This window comes from Sceloporus undulatus, chromosome 4, assembly GCF_019175285.1.
Source record: "Sceloporus undulatus isolate JIND9_A2432 ecotype Alabama chromosome 4, SceUnd_v1.1, whole genome shotgun sequence".
NCBI classification, from domain to species: domain Eukaryota; kingdom Metazoa; phylum Chordata; class Lepidosauria; order Squamata; family Phrynosomatidae; genus Sceloporus; species Sceloporus undulatus.
The window spans coordinates 247,285,408-247,311,933 of NC_056525.1; the positions used below are offsets into that span (position 1 = coordinate 247,285,408).

Here is a 26,526-nt window from a genome sequence, read left to right on the forward strand (position 1 = left end):
CCGTCACCAACTGTTCTATGGACACGACTGCCTGCAAGACCACAGTGCTCTCTGTTGATTCAGGTAAAGGCAAATGCATGAAAACCAAGACGTAGCAAAGTGCAGATCCCACTTGAAGCCTGTCCTTATGGTCCTCAATACCTCCAACACCACTTCTGGCTTGAAAAACAGGTCTTTAATCATTATCTTCAATGTGATATCTTTGCCTGTATGGCTGCATCTGCACTGCAGAAATTATCCAGTGTGACGCAACTGGATCCCATAGCACTGAGCCATGACAGCTTCCTCCTTATCAGCAGTGGAAAAATATTGCAGTTTGACACCACTTTAACTGGCTCATGCTATGGAATTCTGGGATTTGTAGTTTGTTACGGCACCAGAGGTCTCTGGCAAAAAAAGGCTAAATGTCTCACAAAATGACAGTTCCCAGAATTCCATAGCACCAACAATCCCAATTAATCCTCTGGTGCCCCACTTTGTCAGCTACTCTTAAAATGTCCCTTCTCTCCTCCTCCCACTTCCCCCCTTTGTCTTTAGATTGTTCCAATTGCTCCAATTGTTGATGTTGCCCTTCCCAGGAGGTCCAGGCAAAAGCAAACTGCTGCAGCCCTTTCTGTTTTCTGTATTCTTCCCCTCTGATATCCTTTGCCATTTTTATCACACTCTGATGTTGTTTTGTCATTCAGGTCCCAGTTTTTATCTGCGCAGTTTTGGCAGGGGGCATGCATTTATGGTCCACAAGCCAAACACAGTAGGAATAAATTCACCCATTTGAGTCAAAAGCTGCATTGGCAGTACATAATTGGTCCATACAATAACATTGACTTTGCCAACACAGCAGCTGGAAGGACTTAACTGAGGCCTAAGGGTGCTTCAGCCAACTCATTCCTTCTCAGATAGATAGATAGATAGATAGATAGACAGACAGACAGACAGATAGATATCGTGTATCTTCAAGTTGTTTCTGACCTATGGCAACCCTAAGGTGAACCTAACGTGGGGTTTTCTTGGCAAGTTTCATCAGAGGGGGTTGCTATTACCTTCCCCAAGGCTGAGAGAGTATGGCTTACCCAATGTCACCCAATTGGTTCCATGGTCGAGCCAGGATTCGTACCTTGGTCTCCAGAGTCATAGTCCAATGCTCAAACCACTACACCATGCTGTCTCAAGGTAGGTAGGTAAGTAGGTAGATATTGTTGTTATTGTGTGCTTTCAAGTTATTTCCATCTTATGGTGATCCTACAGCAAACCTATCATGGAATTTTCCTGGCATGTTTCTTCAGAGAGGGGTTGCCAATGCCATCCAATGAGGCTGAGAGTGTGTGACTTGCCTAAGGTCACCTAGTGTGTTTCCATGGCCAAGCCACGGTTTGATCCCTGGTCAAATCATAGTCCAACACTCAAACCACTGCTCCACATTGGATCAAGATTGATAGATAGATCTATTAAAAGTGATATTAAAAGATAGATATTAAAAGCGTCTCTTTTTCTCTTCCTGTCTGTCACAATGTCATCCTATAAATATATTTCAGGATACCCATTTTTTGGCAACATCACTGTGATAAAGTCCTGTTCCAAAGACTGCATCCCCTCTGAGCCGGATACAATTGGCGAGAGTCACCCTGACCACTGCTGTTTCACTGATCTGTGCAACCTTGGAGCCGGGCAAGAGGTCAGCGCCATTTTCTCCACCACAACTTTCTCGGTCACTGTGGCTTTTGCCCTCCTATGGACTGGATTATAAGATTTCAGGAACTGGGTGGGTTTGATTGGGAGGCTTTTGAGGAAGATGATCAGCCACATGAAAACTGCAGAGACCTTTGGGTGACTTTCTGTCTAAAGAGTCATTGCTCCAAACCATCAAGAAACGGGTCAAGAAATCTAGACAACTTCAGGATCACAGGAAAACGTCAGGAACACAGCAGCGTCAAAGACTGAAGAAAGAGGTCATATAGTGAATACTCAGCATATATTCAGTCTGTATCTCTTAAATAAGTCAGATGCAGCAGCTCTTTCCTCATAACACAGGGGTGGGGATAGTATGGCCCACGGGCCACAGACAGCCCTGAAATCATGTGGATCGTGAATCCATCATCCAGTCCTTCAACAACAACAACACCCCAGAATTATAAAAGAAATAGGGTGATTTAGGGTGATTTTCACATGCTTATTCTGCCAAAGCACCCAAAATTGTGTGCTGATCCAGCAATTTGGCCATGAAAATGTAAAAATGTATTTTTTCTGGAACGTCAGGAGACCTACGATATCTAGGATTCCTTTATGAGATTAAATTGGTCACTGGTCTACTGGAAGTGCATGAAGGGTAGTGGTTCTTAACTGACATCAAGTCAGCTCCAGATTTGCCGACTTCCCATTCACGGTTTTGAATTTCCACAAACAGGAAGGCAGGAGGGACAAAATGGTGCATGCACCCGTGGTGCGCACACAAGGGGCCACATGCAGGAGCGAAGGGAGGGGAATTCCTCCAAAGGAAATGCCAGTTTGTTAGTAAACGGACAGCAGTGGGGATGATGCACATTTTATGTCTATGGATATGTCCGGATGAGATACATGAAGATACAGAGTATTATAAAAATAATTTGATATAGTAAAATAGAGAAAAGCTGATATGGTGGGATTGCTCTAAGGGGATATAAAGAAAAATAGAAAGAAGGGGTTGTAATCTAAATGGAAAAGGCAAGCGGGGAAAGAGATGGGCAAGAGCAGTGGCCCTTTGCAATTGATAATAAACAAGCAGGCACCTTCCTTCCTGAGGAAGACGAATGGACCTGGAAGTTGAGAAGTTGGGAAGAAGGCGGAAACTTTAAAGGACTTTTTGATATTAGTTCAAGGCTCACAGACTGCTGGCTTGGGAAAGAGACTTGGGAAAGAGAGGGCTATAAGGGATTGGTCCTTTTGGGGAAACTTAGAATCAACACTAACTTGTCTGTAAGTGAACCTCTGTTTTGGAATCCAAATAAATCATCGGTTAACCTCACTGCCACGTTTCCTTGGCTTTTCAAACCTCGGTCAGCTAAAACATGACACTCTTGGCCATTTCATAATCAGCAGAAGGGCTGGCCATTTGGTGGCATGATGGGGAGCCTGGGGGCACCCAGACAAGCTCCAGCTGATGCTGTTATTTGCTAACAAGTTGGCTTCAGCTTGTAGTGGTGGCACTGTGAATAGAGGTCCTCCAAGACACCCTGCTAGGAACAGCCATGATCACACCTTGGAAACTGAGGGCCATGCTTTCCTTGATGGAGTCAATCAACTTGTAATGTGATCTTCCTCTTTTCCTACTTCCTTCCACTTTACCTAGAAATATCATCTTCTCCAAGGAGTCATGTCTCTCACGATGTGTCCAAAGTATAGCTTAGTCATTCCCAGTTAGAGAAGCCAAATGATTTCTAGTCAAAATGACAGAAACATGGCATAGGTTACCCTACAATTCACTCCTTATCAATGGAAAGAGCATCATAAATAACCATTGCCATCATCATCATCATCATCATCATCATCATCATCATCATCATCTCTTCTGGACTAGTTATTTCATACATGGAATCTCTACTGTCAGCTGAGGGAGGCTTGAGGGATGTATATAAACCTGAGAACCAAGTTCTTAAAATTTGCTTGTGTGCTTGCTTTAAAACAAGTTAACTTTCTCTCTCTTTCATGAATATTGAGTCAAGGGGGGAAAGGCCCATCAGTCCTTTTTGCTAATATCTTCTGGGAAGCCAATGGACTGAGAACGCAAAATAAATGGGTTTGTTTGCTTTTCACAACCAAATTATATATGTGTGTGTATTACAAACAAAGCAAACAAACAGTTTTAATGGGTTTCTTGTGCTATGTGGCCACGTTCTAGAAGAATTTATTCCTGACGTTTCACCGGCGTCTGAGGCTGGCATGTTCAGCGAATGCTGGCATGGAAGTGAGTGGTGTGTGTGTGTACACACACACACACACACACACACACTGTGTGGCCCTGGGTTAGGAGGAGTTCTCTTGTTGAATGGCAAGGCCTCGGGGTGGGAGGATATGCAAAGAAAAACCCTGATCCTGGGTAGTTTTCATTTGCATTTTGATTTTTGTGGTTTTCAAATTTTATTTATTTTAAGGGCTTCTTCTTTCCTGTTGAGGTTGTCCAAGTGCTTGTGGATTTCAGTGGCTTCCCTTATAACATGTTCTGGGCATAAAATGCTGTTTGAAAACCCCAGGACCAGGATTTGTTTTCCCCAGCAGACAATGGACCACTAACTAAGCAGACACTCATCCATGGCTATATTTCAAGGAGTGTGTGGACTTAAGATGAGAGGGGGAAAATACTTATCTGTCTTCATTTCCTTTGTAATCCTCTGTAATTATTGTCTGCATTTAAATATATTATTGTAAGAATCATTTTGGCCGCCCTCCTCTAGACACACTCCAACTTGTCAACATCCTTTTTGAATTGTGGTGCCCAGAACTAGACACAGGATTATTCCAAGTGAGACCTGAGCAAAGCAGAATAGAGTGGCACTATTACTTCCCTTGATCTAGACACTACACTTCTATTGATGTGGCTTAGAATTGCATTGGTCTTTTTAGCTGCTGTATCACACTGTTGACTCATGTTCACCTTGTGGTCCACTAGGTCTCCTAGATGCCTTTCACATGTAGTCTCCTTAAGCCAGGTGTCCCCCATCCTTTCTCTTTGTATCTTACTTTTTCTGCCTAAGTGAAGTACCTTACATTTTTCCCTGTTGAAATTCATTTTGCTAGTTTTGGCTCATCTTTCTAATCTATTAAAGTCATTCTATTAAGGCATATGGCAAACTGATTTCTCTCAAAGTAAGGTAGGCTGGAAAGAAGAAAGAAAGCTAAGAGGACTGCCAGAGCATCTGTGAAATGGCCCTGAAGAAATGAAAAATATTCAGTTGCTGGGGTCATTAAGCAGGATGCATAATGCATCAAACATGAAAGCACTGGGTGTGCTACCCAAATTAAAGAGCAAAACAAAGGGAATACACTATGCCCTCCAGCTGTCCTGTTTCAGGCATGGCATCCCAGACTGCCTCCGCACTGCAGAAACAATCCAGTTTGTTATCATTTTAACCTGCCATGGCTCAATGCTATGGAATCCTGGGATTTTAGTTTGTTGTGACACAAGAGCTCTCTGACAGGTAAGGCTAAATGTCTCACAAAAATGCAAAGCCCTGGATTCTGCAGCACTGAACCACGGCAGTCAAAGTGGTGTCAAATATATATGTGTGTGTGTGTGTGTGTGTGTGTGTGTATTAAGTATACAAATTAAAAAGTCATGATATAAAATTTAAAAAATTTAAAAGGCAGTTAGTCTCCAATTTGCTACAACATCCATTTGCACAGAGAATTTCCATGCCACATGAACTGCATATATATATTGTATATATTGTATATAATATATATAATTATATTATAAGATACTTTTATATTCAGTATACAAATTAAAAAGTCAAGATTTAAAATTTAAAAAATGTAAAGCCAGTTAGTCTCCAAAGTGCTACAAGCTCCATTTGCACAGAGATCTTCCATACCACTTGAACTGGCTCCATTCCCACAGCATCCTGGCACATGTGTCCTGTTGGGCAAGGCAGGGAATTCCAAATCCCTCCCAGAACTACAACTCCCAGGATTCCACAGAGCAGAGCCATGCCTTTTTCAAGGGCCACTTTGTCAGTCTGCCAAAAAAAAAAAAAGTCTTGCTAGCAACAACCTGGAAAAAGCAGCAGAGGGCGCTGCAGGCTTGGGATTCAATGTGAGGCAGCAGATGTCTGGGAGGAGGAAGAAACCAAGCAGGGCCAGAAAATGGGGGGAGAAGGAGAGAGAGAGAGAGGAGGACTTCCTGCCGCCTGGGCTCCCCCAGGCCTTGCAAAAGTGGTTGCTCCCGAACTGTCAAAGACTGCAAGAAGGAAGCCGGCAGAGCAAGGTGCATCTCATGACCTCCTGTCCCCTTGGAGGCCTGTGCAAAAAAGAAACCACATTGTACAGTATTAGCTTGGATGCACAGTTGTCTCTGGGGGCATACATTGTATCTGCTTGCATCCCTTATCTCTGCTTGGATACAATGTTGCTCTGGCTTTTGGGAAGCATGGCCGCCTTCTTTGGCCTCCTGGACGGCTGGTACCTGCTCCGGATGCCCGTCACCTTCCTTTACGCCCGCTGGGTCCTGCCCGCCATCAAGGACCTGCTGGCGGAGCAGAGCTTCCAAAGCCGGGTCCTCCTCTCCGACCTGGACTTCTTGCTACACATGAATAATGCCCGCTACCCTCGGGAGGCCGACCTGGCCCGCTCCGTCCACTTGACCCGCTGCGGGCTCTTCCGGGCCATCCGGGCCCTCGGGGGCCACACGGTCCTCTCCGCCTCCTCCTGCCGTTTCCGACGCTCCTTGCAGTTCCTGGAGCCCTTCAGGATTCGCACTCAGCTCCTGGGCTGGGACGAGCGGGCCTTCTTCCTGGAGCAGCGCTTCGTCAGCGGCCGTGACGGCTTCGTCTGCGCCGTGTTGCTCGTCCGGCAGCATGTGGTTGGGGCCGCGCCAGGGAAGGCCGTGGAGTACCTCTGCAAGAGGAAGGTAAGGTTGGAGGGAGGGAGGGAGGGAGGGAGGGAGGGAGGGCAACCAGGGGTCCTCTTTTTCCAGGGCATGCCTTCCATGCCCTGGTGGCACAGTGGTTCAATGCCTGTACTGCAGCCACTCAGTCACAAACCATAAGGTTGCGAGTTCAGTACCAGGCAGGGGCTAAGGATCTACTCAGGCTTGAATCCTTCTGAACTTTGCTAAAATGAGTCCCCAGATTTTAGGGAGCAACTTGCTTTCACTTTGTAAATCGCTTAGGGAGTGATTACGGTATATACTCATGTAGAAGTCTAGAAATTTTAGTCAGAAAATTGACCCAAAAAACCTGGGTCGACTTATCCATGGGTCAATATAATTACTGTACTTTAACTCATATATATATATATATATATATATATATATATATATGGAGCCATCCCTTTCTCTGAATGGAGTGGTAAAAGGTGAGAGCTTAGTCCATCCTGGGAGCACCAAAAAGAAGCATGGTTCCCCTCTACTCTCTCATCCATCCAGCCTTTAGGATGAGCACAAACAATTATGCTTGCCAGAATTGTCTCAGTTCTTTGGCATCATTTTCCTTTGCATCATCATTTACATCCTTTGTTACATGTCCCTAAGTTTTACCCTCAACTTATCCATGGCTCACATCAAAATCCATAATTTTGGCCCCAAAACCTGCCCTCGACTTATCCATGAGGTCGACTTATAGTCAAGTATATATAATAAGTGCACTGATAAGCGGAATGGAAATGTACTTGCTATTGCTATTGCTATTTCAGACCTTCTGTTCAGGACGAATTCCAAAATGCCCTTCATGTTTGAAGTATATACATACATACATACATATAAAATTAAAACATAGACATTAAAACTACAGTGGGCCCTTGGTATCTGCTGGGGTTTGGTCCCAGGACCCCCCATGGATGGCAAAATCTGTGGATGTTCAAGTACCATGGCATAGTGAAATGATGCCCCGTATATAAAAGAGCAAAATCAAGGTTTGCTTTTTTGGAATTTATTATATGTTTTAAAAATATTTCCAAGCAGCGAATGCTTGAATCCATGGATTTAAAAAAAATCCGTGATATGGAGGGCTGACTGTATAAAATACAAATACAAATTATAAGCATATCAAGCCTTTCAGCACCTCTTTTAAAAATTCAGACCCAAACACAAAGCGGATTCACCACCCGACTGACAATGGCAGCCAGCGGCCGCAACCAGTATTGTTTGTGTATTCCTTTCTGTGCCTGTTTTTACAGTCTGTTTTTGCACCCAAGGGCCTTTGAAGCAGAGCCAAAAGACAAGTGGGAAGGGACCATTATAATTCCCAGAGTGCAAAATTAAAACCCAGAACAGAGGAATCTATCAGGAGGTCCTTGTTTTTAAATTGAACTTAATGTATTTATTTAATTTAGCTCCATCTGTTCTCTTGGTGCCAAAGTCAGCATTTTTTTAAAAAGAAGGTACAATTAAAATGTTATTTAGACAAATGTTTAACAAAAACAATTTAATGGCAAACCAGAATATTAAAACCCTATAAAACACAGTCAGAGATAGTCATGTTGTCCAGACAGCAAAATACAATAACATCCAAAATCCAGAAAACAGCGATATTTCTAGTGGGCCAACCAAGACGCATTGCGCAAGCTTTCGAAGCTCCACTGGCTTCTTCATCAGGCAAAGATAAATAAATAATAAATAATAATAAAAATTTTATTTATATCCCGCCCTTCCTACGATCAGGGCGGCTTACATCAGATTAAAACACAATCAACAATTACATCAGATTAAAATACACAAACAGTAAAAATCAAACAAACAAGCAAAAAAGCCCCATAGCCCAACCTCTTGGCCACGGAAGAGGAGGGAGGCCCACAGGATTTTTATTCGGGGAATGCCTGTTGGAATAGGAAGGTTTTAAGATGTTAAAAATCGTACAGGACAAAGAAAAATACACTGGTGCCTCGGGATACGAAATGATCGGGTTACGAAATTTCCGGGATACGAAAAAGTTGGATTGGCAAAAACTGTTTCGGGTTACGAAATATTTTTCGGGTTACGAAATTCATTTCGGCGCGAAATTCAAATGCTGCAAAGTGCAGCTATAGGCTTTCCAGTGCTAACGGAAAGCCTTTTCGGGTTACGAAATTTTCGGGTTACGAAAGGAATGGCAGAACGAATTAATTTCGTAACCCGAGGCACCAGTGTATGGCAATTTTTTCTTATCTTCAAAGGCCCTGTGGTGGGACAACATGACAACGTTTTGTCAAGATGTGGTTATTGTTCTGAGATAAGATGGTACAAGTAAGGCATACTTTTTTAAAAAAGAGAAAAACAGCATCCCATTAAAAACCTTTTAGAAGCCAAAGGCTTGCTCAAATTTTAAAAAAAGATATTTTGCTGCTTGCAAGAAAGAAATCAGAGAGGGGTCCAACTGAGGTCCGATCCACACTGCAGAAATAATCCAGTTTGACACCGCTTTAACTGCCCTGGCTCAGTGCTAGCGAATCCTGGGAACTGTAGTCTATTGTGGCACTAGAGCTCTCTGACAGAGAAGGCTAAGTGTCTCACAAAACTACAATTCCCAGAATTTCCTAGTATTGAGCCAGAGCAGTTAAAGCATTGTCAAACTGGATTATTTCTGCAGTGTGTTTTGCCACTAAGGAAATTTCATCATCTGGGAGCAGCCACCAAGAAGGGCCTATCTCATGTCCCCACTAAACACGCCAGACATCTGTATGCTAAACAATGATAGCTGTTTGATAACACTTTAACCGCCGTGGCTCCATTCTATGGTATCCTGAGATCTGTTGTCTAATGAGTGGTTTAGGGTTCTCTGCTAGAAAGCGCAACAACATGGTCCTGAACTGCAGCACTACAACTCTCCAGTGGAGGATTCATTCAAACTACTGTATATACTCCTGTATAAGTTTAGAAATCTTAGTAAAAATTGACCCAAAAAAACCTGGGTTGACTTATGTATGGGTCAATGTAAGTACTATACCTTAACTCTTATATATATATGAATCATCCCCTTTCTCTGAATAGAGTGGTAAAAGGTGAGAGCTTAGTCCATCCTGGGAGCACCAAAAAGAAGCATGGATCCTCTCTACTTTCTCATCCATCCAGCCTTTAGGATGAGCACAAACAATTATGCTTGCCAGAATTGTCTCAGTTCTTTGGCATCGTTTTCCTTTGCATCATCATTTACATCCTTTGTTACATGTCCCTAAGTTTTACCCTCATCTTATCCATGGGACATATCAAAATCCATAATTTGGGCCCCAAAACCTGTCCTCGACTTATACATGCGGTCGATTTATAGTTGAGTATATACATTACTAATCCCAGGTTTCCATAGATTGAAGCCCTGGTAGTTATAATGGTTTTTGTTGTTAGCTGCCTTCAAGTCAATGTTGACTTTTGGCAACCCTATGAATGAGAGTCCTCCAAGTCACCCTACCATCAACCATCTTGCTCAGGTCTTCCAGACTCAGAGCCATATCTTCCTTGACTGAGTCCATTCATATATAATGTGGTTTCTCTCTTTTCCTACTGCCTTCTACCTTACCATGCATTCTTTTCTTTTCTAGTGAGGCGTGTCTTCTCAGGATGTGGCCAAAGTACGACAGTCTCAGTTTCATCATCTTGGCTTCTAGAGAGCGTTCAGACCTGATTTGCTCCAGAAGCGATTTACAGTGGGTCCTTCGCATTCGCTGGGGTTGGGGCACAGGACCCTTGTGAAAGTGGAATAACCGTGAATAAAAACCACTGATTTAAAAAGAAAACTGAGAGGACTCTCTAGGCTTCTGTAGGTCCTCCAACACAAGAGTCATGAACTTCACTCTTATGTGTAGTGTAGATCTGCCATTGAGATTCCTGTTCTGGAATTGCACTGGATGGTCTATAAATGAAATGCCAAGTGAATTTGGGGAAGGGGGGAAGCGGGGAAATAATAATAATAATAATAATAATAATAATAATAATAATAATAATGAGAAGTTTTTTCTCCGGGAAGCTCTATGTTTCTTAGCTCAACTCTATGGCCCACTTCCAACAGAGTCACACTGGAGGACCTAGAGATTCCTAGAGAGAACATAATAATACAATCCACAAAAGTCAAAGCCACAAATGTAGAGGACCAACTATATTTGTCTTTTTAGCAGTCCATATCTCAAATGAGTTTATTTTCTTCCCGTCTCCTTTCTTCACTTTCCAGCTTTCAAAACCATGGAGGTTTTCACAGGCAAAAGTGACAGGAGCATAGCAGGATGTTCCCATCACTATCACACAATTGCGTGAAATTTATCAGACGACATTGTGTGATGTCACAATAATCGCATCATTATCCTGTGAATAAAAAGGAATTCGGGCATCACTTTTTATTCACAGGACTTTCCCCTAGATAAAAAGCGACAGGAGGATTCCTCTTTATTCACAGGTTAATGACATGATTATTGTGACATCTTTGTACAATTGTGCGATTCTGACAGGAGCATCCCATTTTGCCCCCATCACTTTTGCCCATGTGAAAATCTCCCATATGTAGATGTTGGGGGGGGAAACTCTTATGAACTACATTATTATGTATAAATGTAGATCTACCATTGATATCCCTGTTCTGTGCCACAAATTTATCTAATCCTCTTTTGGAAAAAGGATTACTCACCTTTTCTTTCCTGTGGTCTGTTCTTTCAAACTGCTTTAATCCCCAGCTGGGATCTCATCCATTGTGTGAACCAAGGAAAAAGAAAAGGAGGATGGAGGGAGGATTTTTATTCCCTAAATTCCTTTTTTGTGTAAAAAGAATATATTTTTTAAAATAGATAAACTCTAATCACCCCCGTTGTATAATCTGTAGAGGCCTGTGTGCCTAACTACATAGGACTCCTGGATCTGAGTTTGCCCGAATCTAATGAAAAAGATTATCTGGTTTGTTGTTCAGCAGTTGTGAGATCATATAAGCAAGACCTACAATTGTGTAGCTTTGGGAAGTTACGATCATGACCAAACATGATCCTAAATGCCTGACAGCAGATCGAACCACAGGTTTCTAAATCCTGGTATTTGCTTTTTAGGACAAGGTATTAAAAATTCTCTTCCAGAGAGTTCTAGTGCATCACCAAAGTACAAAGCCCAATATTTGGGGGGGGGGGAGGTGGGGTACAATATATGCATGTGCATATATGTGAACCTGTCATGGGGTTTCTTGGCAGCATTTGTTCAGAGGAGGTTTGCCATTGCCTTCCCATGAGTTTGAGAGCATGTGACTCGCCCAAAACAACCCACTGGATTTCATGGCCAAGTTGGGAATCAAACCCTGGTCTTCAGTGTCACAGTCCAATGCTCAAACCACTATGCAATGCTGTTTATACAGAAACTTAAATCCTGCACTCTAGGGCTTGATACAACACTTGTGGCAAAGATGGCAATTAAAAGCAATGAACACACAGCAATGAAAATACAATTTAAGGTATCAAAGGTATGACACAAACAGGTAAATAATCCAAATACAGATTGGCTGAAACGCCAACGTAAAGACCTACCTGAACAGGTTAGTCTACTTTGTAGGGCAAATTGCAGTACAATTAAAGTAATTAAGCTAGTTAAGTAGGTCATTTAACTCACTACAGATTAAGCAGGAGGCCTCCCCTAGTTTGCCTGAATCCTGTTGCTGATTCTAGCTAGAGTAGACCTACTGAATCTATGGGCTCTACCTACCTGTTGACTTACCATTCAACAGTTGACTAAGTGGATCCACTCGTAACTGGGACTGACCAAGGGAATTCCAGCCCTAACGTTTTCTTATCAAAATCATGTTTTTCGCTTTTCAGCATGATTTTGGCGCCTGGGTTGCAATGTTTTCCCTCCACATTAGCACCAATTTTAGCTTCTGTCCCTCCCAATTTGTATTTGAGGTGTTTCCGTATTTTCTCTCCCTTCCGTCTGATTTGCAGGTGGAGTCTCCAGAACTTCCGGAAGAGGTCCTCTACTGGATGAAATACAATGAAACCAGCAGCCGAAGACTCCGGGCAGAAAGCGTTCCCCAGGAAAACAGCAAAGACCAGTAGTCTTTCAAGGTGTCCGTTGCTTGTTCTTCTCTGAAGTATACTTGCACTTCCATGGATTTGCCACAGGTGATGAGGTCTCTTCTTTATGACAACTGTTGCGATATCAGTTGATGGCCCCGCTCAACACTTTGGACTATCATAGCAACAGAGCCTGAGAAACGAACGGCTAATATCATTCCCAAAGAAGTGGGACCATTCCATGGGGTCCCATCATACTGATGGCCAGCCACATCAACATAATGTTGTGGTAGCCAAGCTAAAGAGCAAGGCTGTTGTACATCCTTTACAGTATTGTCTCTAGATGTTCCAGCAGAGGTGGATTTTAATAGAAATCCACCTTATGATGGACATAAAGTGAGGATAAGTTTGAATTATAATTTAAGGCCTTTAAGACGCACATTCTTTGAGCATCATTGGAGAAGAGTCCTCTAAAGATAGCCAACCCTGGTAATTCTGTGATGACTACTATGGCACTCATAACTTAAAAGGATTAAATATAGATCTGTGAAGGAAAACCCCACTCATCCTTTTGTTTTAGGGACCACCACAGAACGAAAGCACTGGAGAAACCGAAGAGTATATTCAACTCAGTCTTACAATGCTAGGAAAACTCTTGGGAGGGTCATCTACGTAGTGGCAAATTAATCTGTAGCAGGGTAGGTGTTGTGCAGTCTTCCAGATGTTGTTGGACTACAACTCCCAGCATTCCTCTCTGTTGGCTATGCTGGCTGGTACTGCTGGAACATGACTCCAACGACATCTGGAGGGGCACACAATTCTCAACCCAGATCTGAAGTGAGGGATTGTCTTGCTTCTAAGTCCATGTTCTTATTCTACTTCCTTAATGCTTTAAATAGGCTTTCTCTAGACTTGGTCTAGGTCTTTTAGACTATAGCTCCCATTGTCATTTGACTGTCAGCAGGGAATGATGGAAGCTGTAGTCCTAATCTGAACAAATCTCTAGATGGAGAAGGATGTTTAAATTGGAAATATGTGTGCATGCATTAAATGAACATAGAACACACACACACACCTTACTTGCTACAATGCAGAGTGTGTGTGTGTGCTAGAAATGGGAGCTTGTGGTTTCCATCTCAGCAGGGTAGTAAATCCACTGTGGGTTTTAGTCCAGACTTTTAAAGGAACTGCCCAAGATGCTGAACCTATTTGAGTGGGTTAGAGTTCAGTGCCTTGGATAGTGCCTCCAAAGTTCATACTGAAATCCAAAGCAGATTCACAGCTTCATAGATGTGGAAACCGGCACTCATGCAATGTAGAAGCCACTGCAGGAAATGTACGACTCTTGCTGTTGCCCAACTGACTGTGTTTGGAACAGAGGAAGATTTTTATTATTATTATTATTATTATTATTATTTTTAAAAACCCAATATTAGGATTTATCTGCCTGGCAATTGCAGTTAGCATACCCTGTTCCCACAGCCTGGCACAAGCAAGCAGCCTGGTTTCACTAAAAAGCACCAGGCTGTGTTTGACGTTCACAAGACTGAATGTACAAAAGGAGCGCCTTACACACTCCATTGTATTTTCATTTCATTTCCATTGTTTTCTCCGACTTTTCTGGTTTGACAGTAGAGCAATGAAATGTTTCTTGCAGACAGATTTCAAAACACTTGAAAAAAAAGTTTATTTGTCTTTATTCAATAGCTTATGGTTGCTAGATTAGTAGTTTTTGTTTTAAAAAGCTTAACTTAAAAAAAGTTTAACTAGAGTAGAAACGTAAGCTGTTTTGTTAAATATCGACAGCAAAGCAGCACTTGTCATGCTGTTGTGTTACTTGTTTATTTATTACAGTATCCAGGGTGGTGGAACTGCATTTGTCTGGTTGCTGCAAAACCAAAAGAAGTGTCCTGGTTGTTATTTATTTATTTTACAGTTGTATGTTGCTTTTACAGTTAAAAGTAAATTTACAGTTCAGTATACAGTACTTGATGCAAAGGGAGGGAGGGAAGAGAGAGAAATAGGTGGATTCAGGTACTAGTTCTTAGACAATTTAATACTGGTTACAGAACACAGGTGGAGACAGATTTGGAAAGAGAGGAGCCAACAGATGGGTCCAATTAAACTGGTGGACTGGGCCTCACTGGCTCACCCTCCTTGATGTAGCCAGGTTTTAAAACACGCAACCATATTTGACTGGAAGTTTAACTGGAAACTGCAGAAGGATGCATTTTCCCCATCTTACCTCAGATTAATTTGGAAATGACCCAGATGTCTTCTGGGAAAAGAAATTTTAAAAAGCTTGGGTTGTATGTTCCAGGCTGTTGACAATGTTCCTCACCAATTCTGACACCTTACCATTGTGTTCTTGTTTGTCTAGTGTATTGATATAAAGGGGTTAAAATAAAAACATCAATTGTTTATCATTGTTCTGGACATTCAAGTCATTTCCGATTTATCATGAACCTAAGGTAGACCTGTCACAGGGTTTTCTGGGGCTGAGAGTGTGTGACTCACCCATGGTCATCGGGGAAACTGAACCCTGATCTCCAGACTTGTAGTCCAACACTCAGTCCACTAATCGGACCCTGATCTCCAGGGCCATAGTCCAACATTCAAACCAGTACACTGCTACTCTCTCAATTGTTTAATTTGGTGCTATTGCCTGAAAAAACAAAGGCAATTTTTTAATCCTCCTATATCTTTTCATTATTTAAAAAAATTATTTGTATCTATATAGCTGCTGTCATTTCTTAGGTTAGTCTCTACCAACACTGTTGTAATTAGGCACCACCAAGTCAGCTTCTACTTATGGCACTCCTATGAATGGGAGATCTTCACGTTGTTATTGTAATTGCCGTAAAGTTGGCTTCAATTTATTGTGACCATATGAATAAGGGATCTTCAATAGACCCTGTTATGAACAGCCTTGCTTAGGTCTTCCAAACACAGGGCAGCTGTGGCTTCCTTTGATTGAATGGATCAAGGAGCAAGCTTGTTTTCTGCCACACAACATACACATGCTAATTATTTCAGGGGATATCTTTGTGCAGTCCTTTCCTATAAAGAAAAGAAATATGTTGTAAAAGTGATGATTGCATTATTGTTGTGTACCTTCAAGTTGTCCTAAGGTGAACCTGTCATGGGTGTCCCTGGCAAGGCTTTTTCACTGGAGGTTTATTATTGTCTTCCTCCGAGAGTATGGCTCACGCAAAGCCAAGCGAGGATTTGAACTCTAGTATCTCAGAGTCCAACACCCAAACCACTATGCCATACTGGCTCTCATTGGTGGCCCTGGTCCATTTTCTAATCTCCTTTACTTAGATCTTTAGCTTTTAAAGTGTTCGGTTTAGGCTTCTGACAAAACCAATCAGTATCATCATGTCTTCAGGAGTTTATTTTGGTTGATGCCTTCAAGGTGTGGTCCATTTCAGCATCATTTGAACATTACCAGGGAATAAAGCTGGTATTTTCCTCCTAAATACCATACACGACAGTCACTTGACAATGTCACAGGGTGCGGTTTCTGTTTGTTTAATGTGATGACCTTAAGGTGTGTGGATCGATTGCTAGGACGAGTTGTTCCTAGAAGTGAGTCCACGTGTTATTTTAGGTGTGCCTTAAAGAAAATATAAAACCACTAAATTAAAAGTGATATGACAAAGGCAGTGTTGGATTAGAGAAGTGGTTTCCAACCTTTTGCCCTTCATTTGCTTTGGACTTCAGATCCGAGAAGCCCCAATAAACTCAGCGAACAGTCATGTATTATGGGAAATGGAAGTCCAAAACATCTGGAGGGCCAAAGGTTGGTAGCCTCTGGATTAGGGGAACTGGAACATATCTCTGAACTTAAGCAGAAAATGATGTTTTTTTGGAACAAAAAGATTTAACCACACATGGCTAAGGTCTACATTACCAAACCCACACTGGTTTGTTTGAGAAATAAACCAATCCAATTATCTGAAGCCAAGTCTTTGAGATCATAGAGATCACGGTGCAGTGGACACCACCAGTTAAAACTGTGTCCTTTTTGCTTGAAACAGGAAAAATGGGATATATTAAGGATATATTAAGGATTATAAAATCATTGAGTTGGAAGGAGCTTCAAGGAACATCTCATCCAACCTCTTGCCATGCAGGAATAAACAACTAAATCCCTCCTGAAAGATGGCGATCCAACCTCTGTTTAGAAACCTCCAAAGAAAGAGATTCCACCCAGACAGATCATTCCATAGTTGAACTGCTCTTAATGTTTAGATGGAATCTCTTTTCCTGTCATTTGTATTTGATTTGATTGTCATTTGACTCACATTCTAGATCCTGGAGCTGCAGAAAAGAAACTTTTTCCATCTTCCACACCATATCCCTTCCAGGATTTAAAGGTGGCTATCACATCATCTCTCAGCCATCTCTCTCCAGGCTAAACATACTCCTTAAGTCATTCCCGCTAGGGCTTGGTGGTTTCCAGAACAACTTGGGTTGCCCTCCTCTGGACATATTCCAGCATGTTGATATCTTTCTTGAACTGTGTACTGTACTGTATGTACTTCATACAGTGTACAGTGCAAAGCTCAGATTGAGACAAGGAAGCATTGTAAACAATTCAGATTTGTAATGGGATGGGGTCTGAAGATGATGTCCTAGTTGTTTTTCAGTCAACAGGTAAAGTTAGATATTAGGAAATTCAGGAGAGATAAAAGGAAATGCATCCTCAGACAACTCCTATGGAATTCTCTCTCACAGTATATAGCGCTGGCTGCCAACCTGAAGGCCTTTAAGAGGGAATTGAAAGAATCCATGGAGCTATCAGTGGTTTCTACTTAGGGAATTGATGGCTGAAGTCCTGCCTTTGAGTTGCATAATGCAAATTTTCACATGCATTGTTACACATACATGGAGCTATGCAACCCTTGTGTTTCATGGCAGTCTTGGACAACGGAATTGAGACACCAAGTGTGTAATTGACTGTGCAACCAAATGTCCATTCATACTGTATATCCATATCTGACATGCATCCAATATGGTTGCCTATGCTCTAGGTGCATCTATGTGTAAGGCATCCATCCATAAAGTACATCCATACGTAGTGGCACCACAACACTCCCAAACAATATACAGATAACATCTCTGATTCCTTTTTTATTTTTGCAGAACTGAATGGACAGGATTGCCCCTGTTTAGAGCAAGTAACTTTGGCTCTGCTTCAGACAAGACAGACCCATGACATCTTTCCACCTGAGGCAAAGCAACAATTGGTTCTGCCTTACCCACCCAAATAAAGATGCCCAGTATCTAAAGCCAGCCCAAGTATTTTGGCAGCCAAAACACAGAAACCTGCAAATACTTCTTCCCAGCAAAAAAATAAAATTCAGTAAACCACAAATAGTTTGCTGCCCTTTTATTCCATCTCGAATCTGCTGCCTGAGACAGCCACCTTGCTCTACTTCATGAGAGGGCCTAGCCTTGCCCTGGTTTACAGTGGGCCCTCCACATTCAAAGGAGTTAGGGGCACAAGACTCCTCCGAAAGTGAAAAATCCTCAAATTTTAAAAAACCTGGGAGAACAATTTTCTAAGAATCTCTCTGTTCTCCAGCACAACTTTATGGCCAACATCTGCCACAAATTAACCATAGAATCATGCTGGAGGACCTATAAATGCTTGAAGTAATATTTTATTTAGGATTCTTTAGGTCTTCCAATGCAACTATATGGTCAACCTCTGACAGAGTCGCACTGGAGGACCTAGAAATTCCTGGAAATAACATATTAATCAAATCCGCAAATAATCAAAGCCCTCGAAGTCGCAAATGTGGAGGTCCAATTGTATTTCATCCTTGACGATCAAAACAGGATCAAAACTGTAGGGAAAGCCATGTGCAAACTAGCTGAAAAAACTTGACGAAATTAGATTTGATCAGGTAGGTTCTTCAATATCTGTAGCTTCGGTCTTCTTCCTCAGAGTTGGGACCTGAGCAGGATGAAGGAGGAGGCAATGGAGACTACCACCAGAAGGGAACTCATTTGGATACTGGCTGCACCATCAAAGTTGCAGAGGTCTATGTTGCAACAAGCAACTGGGCGTGTTGTGCCAATCCCATCCACGTCCGATGGGATGCATTTTGCGGAACAAGACCGTGTGACGGTTGAATCGCCCAGGAATGGATAAACTGCAGGAAAAGAGGAGGAAGAGGAGGAATGATTAGAAAAAGTTAGAAAGATCAGCTCTAGGTGAAATCAGCCACAGTGCAGAAGACGATCTTTACAACCAACTTCTTATCAAAATATTTCACAGATGAAAACAGGGACACATGTGGCCGAGGAAACTCAGGGTATGGTCTAGATAGCAAAAGATGTTGATGAGGAAGAACCAACAAGCTAAAGGGAGGCTGCTACAATTTGCTTTGGCCCCAGCCTACAGGGAATTGCAAGATTCTTCTCCTCCCCATTAACTGAGTGCAAACTCCTTTTGCACTTTGAACTCAGTTGGCAGCAATTGATGTAGGCTGAAGACAAAGGGGGAGAGTGGGAGGAGAGAGATTGGGACCTTTTAAAAGCAGCTGGAAAAGTAGGACAGCAAAGAATTAATTGGGACTCTGCCTGCCACATTGGGAATTTGAAGGGTATATTACTACCATCTGGATATGGTGTTTTTGTTATCTTGTGGCCACTTGGATATTATTGAACTGCAACCTGCAGCAGCCCTAGCCTGTACTTCCAAGGATGAGAAATTCTGTCCAGTGCAGTCCAATGACATCTAGAAGGCCTCAGATTTCACCATCTCTAGGGGGAAGGAATAGATTGATATAGAATGGGCTTTTATCAAAACCATACTGTTGGAAAAGGCCAAGGGATCAGACAACAGCTTTGAAATCATATCTCTTTCAGACTACAGCTTCAAAAAAAATGTCCATGCTGACAGTTGGAGTAGCTCAAAAAACACAATAATTCAAAGCTCTGGATCAGGCCAGACTCAGAAATCTTTGGTGCATTTACTTTGTAGAAATAATGCAGTTTGAACCCACTTTAACTTCCACAGTTCCAATCCACAGAATCCTGGAATTTCCAGTTTTGTGAGGCACCAGCACTCCTTGGCAGAGAAGTCGAAAGACCTTGTAAAACTACAAATCCCAGGGTTCCATAAAATGGAACTGAATCACTTAAAGGGGGGGGTCAAACTGCAATATTTCTACAGTGTAGATACACCCATTTTGGCTGCAACTACACTTCTGAAATGATGCAGTTTGACACTGCTTTTAACTGTCATGGCTCCATCCTATAGAATCCTGGGATTTGCAGTTTATTGTGGCACCAGAGCGCTTTGACAGAGAAGACTAAATATCTCATAAAATTACAAATCCCAGAATCCCATAGCATTAAACCACAGCAGTTTAAACTGTGTTAAACTGCATTGATTCTGCAGTGCAGTTGCAGCCAGAATCATAGAATGATAAGTGCTGAAAGGGGCCTCTGGTCATCATCTCATCCAACTCTCTGCAACAACTCCAGCTCCAGCTATAGCTCCCAAAATTCAGCATCCAATTTATCCTTCTCAAAAGGACAGATGGTTTCACAAGCTGGGAAGAAGCATGCTTCCTTCCTTCCATTGAAGGTCAGCTGTAATAAAATAGATGACGCCTCCTGTCCCAAGTCAGCGCTGCAGAGATGAGGCCACCTGGTCTCTTACCATCCTCGAGGGAGTACATTGTTGTCTTGCACATGGTTTCCTCCGCCTTGCAATCAACGATGGTCGTACATTTCCAAGAGGTGGTGGGCTCCTGGCAGGAGTAACACTGCAACGCTGGGACTGTGAGAAAAAGAGGGTTTGGGGGAGGGAAACATCTTTCATTAGCCAAGCTGGTCTACAGGGCTACTTTGGAGAAGCCTTACTCTTCAGACTAATGCATTCTGGCTGCAGCATTTTGAAATGATAGTAAAAAAGTTCCCATATCTTGGGTCAAACATTAATCAGAATGGGGGCTGCAGTCAAGAGATCAGTAGAAGACTGGGAATGGGGAGAGCAGCTATGAGAGAGTTAGAAAAGGTCCTAAAATCTAAAGATATCCTACTGAGCACGAGGTTTAGAATCATACAAGCCATCGTTTTCCCTATTACCATGTATGGATGTGAGAGCTGGACAGTGAGGAAAGTGGATAAGCAGAAAATCAATTCATTCCAAATGTGGCACTAGAGAAGAGTGCTGAGGATACCATAGACATCCAAAAGGACAAATGGATGGGTCCTTTCACAGATCAGGCCTGAACTCTCCCTGGAAGCCAAGATGATCAAGTTGAGGCTGTTGCACTTTGCCCACATCATGAGAAGATACAATTCATTAGAAAAGACAATAATGCTAGGCAAGATGGAAAGATGTAGAAAAAGAAGATGACCACATGCTAGATGGATGGACTCTATTAAGGAGGTCATGGGTATGAATTTACAGGCCCTGAGCAGAGCAGTGGAGGATGGCATGGCTTGGAGATGTCCCATTCACAGGGTCACCATGAGTAAGGATCAACTTGAGGGCAGTTAACAACAATTTAAGAGACCTGGGATTGCAACTAGTTGCAGCTCAAAAAAACATGTAGTCACTGGATCGCATGCTACAGAATGGTGAATCCTCTCCTGCTGTTCCAGACATACACTTCACATAGGTATTGCAGGTTGTAAAAGATCTCCCCCATCCCATGTCAAATTTCAGGGTACAGCACCCAGATGGTTCCCATACAGCCTTGAACTGGGAAGAGCACCCCTAAAACTGAGAGCAGATTCACCAATCCTACCAGAGTTCATCCATTGCCCCGCATCCTGTTTCCAAACTCCTAAAATGCTAAGAGGAAACAGGAGGCCAGAGTCAGCTTTAAGCTTCTCTCCTCCTGTGTCAACAAACCAATAGCATGATTTGGATGGGTTTTAAGCTTTCCACAAGATTTCTCAGACTCAGAGGAATCCTGAGATCTTACAAGAGGCCCTGCTTCCATGAGACCTGAGGCGGTGGCCTGACATAGACCTGCTTTGTGCATCCTGTACTGCAGGTAGTTTTTCTCTTTCCAATGTTAGCCATTGAAGGAATATATCATGTGCTACTCAAGTTGATTGAGGATGCATCTGCACTGCAGAAATAATGCAGACTGGCACTGCTTTATTGTTGTGGCTCAATGCTATGAAATACCTGGGTTTGTAGTTTTGTGAGATATTTAGCCTTCTCTGTTAGAGCACTCTGGTGCCGAAACAAACTACAAATCCCAGGATTCCATAAGATGGCACCATGACAGTTAAAGCGGTGTCAAACTGCATTAGTTCTGCTGTGCAGATGCTGCCTCTATTAGAGAGCTCTGGTGCCACAACAAACTACAAATCTCAGACTTCCATAAGACAGAACCATGGCAGGTAAAGCAGTGGCAAACTGCATTCATTCTGCAGTGCAGATGCAGCCAGTTTTGCTTATGACAGGAAGGAAACACAAGTTTAAGTAGCAATACCTTCAGTCCTTAAACATTTTTCATGCCAACTTCCATGCAAAATCAACCAAATCTAACAATTTTTCTAAGGAAAGACTGGCCTTTGTGATCAAATCTGAACTTGCATGAAAACGTCCAGGATGTCGGCCTAACTACGAATATCAAGCTGGGTTCATAAATGCACGCTGCAGGCTAGAGCAAAACAAAACAAAACAAAAAATCCAATTATTATTTGTTGAGGGATTACCCAATAAAGCTGATGGACTAGGTCCAAAACTTTGCTAATGTGCTTTGCTTTGAATCCCATCAGGTTTGGTGAGTCTGGGATAAAGCATATGGACTTGTATAGTGCAAGTGGGCAAACATGTTAAACTGGGATGCATCTGCATTTCATGAAGATCACACTCTGATACCGTTTTAACTGCTGTGGTTCTGTCGTTCTTGTAGCCTGGATCTAACAAATCTCTGCTAGAATGCTCTGACTGAAATATGCACTAGAGCTTTCTATTGTTGTCATGTTCCTTCAAATCATTTCCAACTTATGGAGACCTTAAGGCGAATCTATCCTGGGTTTTTCTGGGCAAGAGTTATTCAGAGGAGATTTGCCTTTATCTTCCCCAGAGGCTGAGAGAGTGTGACTTGCCCAGTAGGTTTCATGGTTGAGTGGGGATTCGAACTCTGGTCTCCAGAGTCGTAGTCCAACACTCAAACCGGTATGCCACACTGCAGCAAACCACAAATCTTTGGATTCTGTACTACAGAGCCATGAGAGTTAAAGTGATATCAAAGTGTTGTAGTTGTCTAGTGTGGATGGTGTAAATTTAGGCAAACGTCTCTAGCCCTAAACCACTTAGTGATGGATTTGACAGGCAGAAGGAACTTTAGAAAATGTCTAGTGTGAAACTGTTCATTCCAGAACTGTGTGTGTATATCCACACACCTTCAAAGCCTGTCAAGTTATGGTGACCCCATTAATTTTGTAGGTTTTTCTTAGGCAAGGGATCCTCAGAGGTGATTTTGCCAGTTCCTTCCTCTGAAATAGAACTGACAGCACCTGGTACTCGTTTGTGGTCTCCCATCCAAGTACTAACCAAGGCTGACCCAGCTTGGCTTCCAAGATCAGTCAGGATCTGGTTTCTTTAGGATATTAGACCCCCAGAAATATAAATCAGCAAAATTATAGCCCATTGTGGTTTGAGCATTGGACTCTGGAGACAAAGGTTCGAATCCCAGCTCAGGCCTGAAAATCCACTGGGTGACCTTGGGAAAGTCACACACTCTCAGCCTCAGAGGATGCCAATGGCAAATGCCTTTTGAAGAAGCTTGCCAAGAAAACCTCATTACCTTATCTGAGCAAATTTGGCTAAGAAAACCCTGTGATTTATGCATCACCATAAGTCAGAAATGACTTGAAGACACACAACAATACTGTGACTTAGTACTTTGACCACAGAAGCAAAGAGAGATTAGCACAAAATATACTCTACTGTACCAGATTTTGCTGTGTTCATAAAATACATTTGATGCTCCTTATTTTGTTTATCTGGATTTTGCATTATAATTTCAAAGCTTTCCCAGAAAGACCATTATTCTATAAACAAACTATTGCACCAGAGTAAGAAATGAAGAAGTGATTAGCAAAATCTACTAATGTAAACTGGAAATAGATTTTGCTTGTTCAAACCATTTGCCAAGCTTCTGAAATGGAATCTCCCCTCCTTCCTTCTTTTTCCACTTTCCCAAGCTTCTCAGATTCCAAGTTGAGCCCAAAGACAAATAAAAGAGAGATGCCCAAAAGCAAAGGTCTTAGTTCAAATTCCTGACACTGGCAGATGGGGGGAGGGGGGTATTTTAATGTATCATTTTGTATTGCCCAAACAAATAAATTGTTGTTGTTGTTGCTGCTGCTGCTGTTGTTGTGTGCCTTCAGGTTGTTTCTGATTTATGCTGACTCTTAGGCAAATCTATCTTGGGTTTTTCTTGGCAAGATTTGTTCAGAAGAGGCTTGCCATTGCCTTTTCCTGAGGCTGAGAGAGTGTGACTTTCCCAAAGTCACCCAGTGGGTTTCATGACCAAACTGGGAAGCGAACCCTGGTTTCCAGAGTCACAGTCCAATACTCAAACCACTATGCCACACAAACATTTAAATTTATAATTCTCTTTTGGACTTTATTGTTACATTCTTTTTGTTATGTGCCTTGAAGTCCACTCTGATGCATGGTAACCCTGTCACAGATACATTTGTCATTGGCTTCTTCTTAGGCTGAGAGAGTATGACTTGCCCAAGGTGATCCAGTGGGTTTCCAGGATTATGTGATGATATGAACCCTGGTTAAATCTATTCAAATTTGAGGATTTGAACCTAGTGAAACACACAAACCCACACTGGCTCTTAAGAGCTTTGCAAATAATTTCCCCAGAGATCTTGCCTGAATGCTATTGTTAGTCTTGGCCAGAGTAGAGCTATTGAATTAACTGGACTTACTTGACTCACCATTCAACAACTGAAGTCTAGTTGGGACAAATGATAGAATTTCCATATGTTCTTTCCACACAGAATCATAGAATCCTAGAATTGGAATAGACCCCAAGATTCATCCAATCCAACCCCATTCTGCCATGCAGGAAAACACCATCAAAGCCCTCCCTGTGGCAGATGTCCATCAACCTTTGTCTTAAAACAGACTCCACCATCCTCCAAGGCAGCATCTTCCACTGTCAAGCAGCTCTTACCCTCGGGAGGTTCTTCCAAAGGTTGAGGTGGAATCTCTTTTCCTTGAGTTTATCTATTTCCCTAAAAGCTGCAATCCCCCAGGGCAGGGTGACCAGATGTCTCCACCGCAAAGGAGGACTAGGCAACGCAAAAGGTAGGGCATCCAATAAAATTGTAGGACATTCCCAAATAAAAGCTAACAACGCTCCTATAAATCTAAATTCAGGCTCCTTTGGTCATGCTCCAAAGAGAGGACGTTTTGGAATCCTTCCTGGACAGAAGGTGGAAATGTTGGACATGTCAGGGAAAAGGAGGACAACTGCCTCAGGGGTCCGTGCTGAAGTCACTCAAAATGGTGAATCCAACTCTTTCCCCTCTACTTTCTCTGTCATTCCTACACCTCACTTTCTTTTCCTTGCTTCCTTGCTGGGGAAAACCTACAAATGGTAGTGCTTCAACTTCTTTCGCTCAATCTCAAAGGTGCTAAAAGATCCTTTGCTTTGGGCATACTGATATGTTACCACAAGTAGGTTTCTTCCATCTCAGTCCCAGGCAAGTAAGTTAGGGGATTTAAGAATAGTTTAACACGTTGATCATCTGAAGGCAGCAGCTTCCAGTTTTCAGACAGAGTTCTGTATCAAGTCATGTCACCTCATTGTTTTCCAGCAGAGATAATTGATGATCCCATATACTTAGCAGTAGAGTGATCAAATGATAAGCTGTGAGTAATGTCTTAACAAACACAACTCAAATGTCATTTGATAGTATAGCCTCATATCGGTGGATAAAATCTACCTTCAAAGCAAAAGGACTTATCATACCATATAATGTAGGTCTCGGATTCACAAATGCCACAGAATAGTGCTTGAATCTGTAAATGTGAGCATGTCCTTTTCTAACTCTTGAGTCTGATATTTGCTCACTTTTAAGACTTGGTTTTCAAGCCCTTAGGGACCAGCTCCTTTTGAAAAATCACAGAAGCAGGGGTACAGTTTGAGTCTCCTTTATCCAAACTATTCCAAAATCTGAAATGGTCCACATGGGTGGCTGAGATAGTGACACCTTTGTTTTCTGATGGTTCAAGGTACACAAACTTTGTTGCATGCACAAAATTATGAAAAAATGTTGTGTATAAAATTACCTTCAGGCTATGTGTATGAGGTGTATGCAAAACATAAATGAAATCCATGTTTAGATTTGGGTCCCATCTCCAAGATATCTCATTGAGTCTATGCAAACATTGCAAGATCCAAAAAGCTCTAATTCTAAAATTTTGTCCCCCAGCATTCGTATAAGGGAGATTCAGCCTCTGAATTGGGCAGGTGCACTGGATATCACATGAAGCACCATGCAATAAACCAATGTCTCACCTTCTTTTATTTCCTCCAAACTAAATAGAAAAAGCATTTAAATAAAAAGAGCCTTACCACACTCAGCACAGAAAAGAGCAGCCAGCAATGTTGAGAGGAGCATCTTGCCTCTTGCAAAATTCTTCACCATTTTAGGATTCCAGGTTTACTGCTCTGCCAACACAAAGTCAATACTCTCTCTCTCTCTCTCTCTCTCTCTCTCTGCCTTTTGCTCCTGGAAGTGGTGTTTTACTAAACATCGCCTCCTGCTCTGGAACAATATTATACCAAAAAAACGGGTTTGTTTTCAAGCTTGAGGGGATTAGATTACTGAAAAACCAAACAGACACACACCCCTCATTTAGTCTTCTCCACA

The 26,526-nt window shown here is 42.2% G+C and overlaps 2 protein-coding genes across 3 annotated transcripts; one reads left to right on the forward strand and one right to left on the reverse strand.

The window, feature by feature from the left end:
* Nucleotides 1–5,821: 5,821 nt before the first annotated feature.
* On the forward strand, nucleotides 5,822–14,039 carry THEM6 (thioesterase superfamily member 6). Its single transcript, XM_042461234.1, has 2 exons — nucleotides 5,822–6,595; nucleotides 12,559–14,039. The coding sequence occupies exons 1-2, from the start codon at nucleotides 5,963–5,965 to the stop codon at nucleotides 12,670–12,672; spliced, it is 747 nt and encodes a 248-aa protein (XP_042317168.1). The 5' UTR covers nucleotides 5,822–5,962; the 3' UTR covers nucleotides 12,673–14,039.
* A 3,721-nt stretch (nucleotides 14,040–17,760) lies between these two features.
* LOC121929427 (ly6/PLAUR domain-containing protein 2-like) lies at nucleotides 17,761–26,301 on the reverse strand. 2 transcript variants are annotated; one of them, XM_042464987.1, is made up of 3 exons: nucleotides 26,229–26,301; nucleotides 20,315–20,434; nucleotides 17,761–18,797 (listed from the first exon to the last, which is right to left on the reverse strand). In XM_042464987.1, exons 1-3 carry the CDS (start codon nucleotides 26,299–26,301, stop codon nucleotides 18,586–18,588), a joined length of 405 nt encoding a protein of 134 aa, XP_042320921.1. In that variant the 3' UTR covers nucleotides 17,761–18,585. The 2 variants fall into 2 exon arrangements, with proteins under 2 accessions (XP_042320921.1, XP_042320922.1); XM_042464988.1 differs by lacking the exon at nucleotides 26,229–26,301 and adding an exon at nucleotides 23,581–23,665.
* Between the last annotated feature and the right edge of the window lie 225 nt (nucleotides 26,302–26,526).

Excerpts from the sequence above, each read along its gene's own strand:
- THEM6 (XM_042461234.1), top strand. The coding sequence starts at position 5,963 with ATGACCTCCTGTCCCCTTGGAGGCCTGTGCAAAAAAGAAACCACATTG. Across the intron at positions 6,596-12,558 it reads AGTACCTCTGCAAGAGGAAG|GTGGAGTCTCCAGAACTTCC; the intron begins GTAAGGTTGGAG and ends TCTGATTTGCAG.
- LOC121929427 (XM_042464987.1), bottom strand. The coding sequence starts at position 26,301 with ATGGTGAAGAATTTTGCAAGAGGCAAGATGCTCCTCTCAACATTGCTG. Across the intron at positions 20,435-26,228 it reads TCTTTTCTGTGCTGAGTGTG|TCCCAGCGTTGCAGTGTTAC; the intron begins GTAAGGCTCTTT and ends TTTTTCTCACAG. Across the intron at positions 18,798-20,314 it reads AATGTACTCCCTCGAGGATG|TTTATCCATTCCTGGGCGAT; the intron begins GTAAGAGACCAG and ends CTTTTCCTGCAG.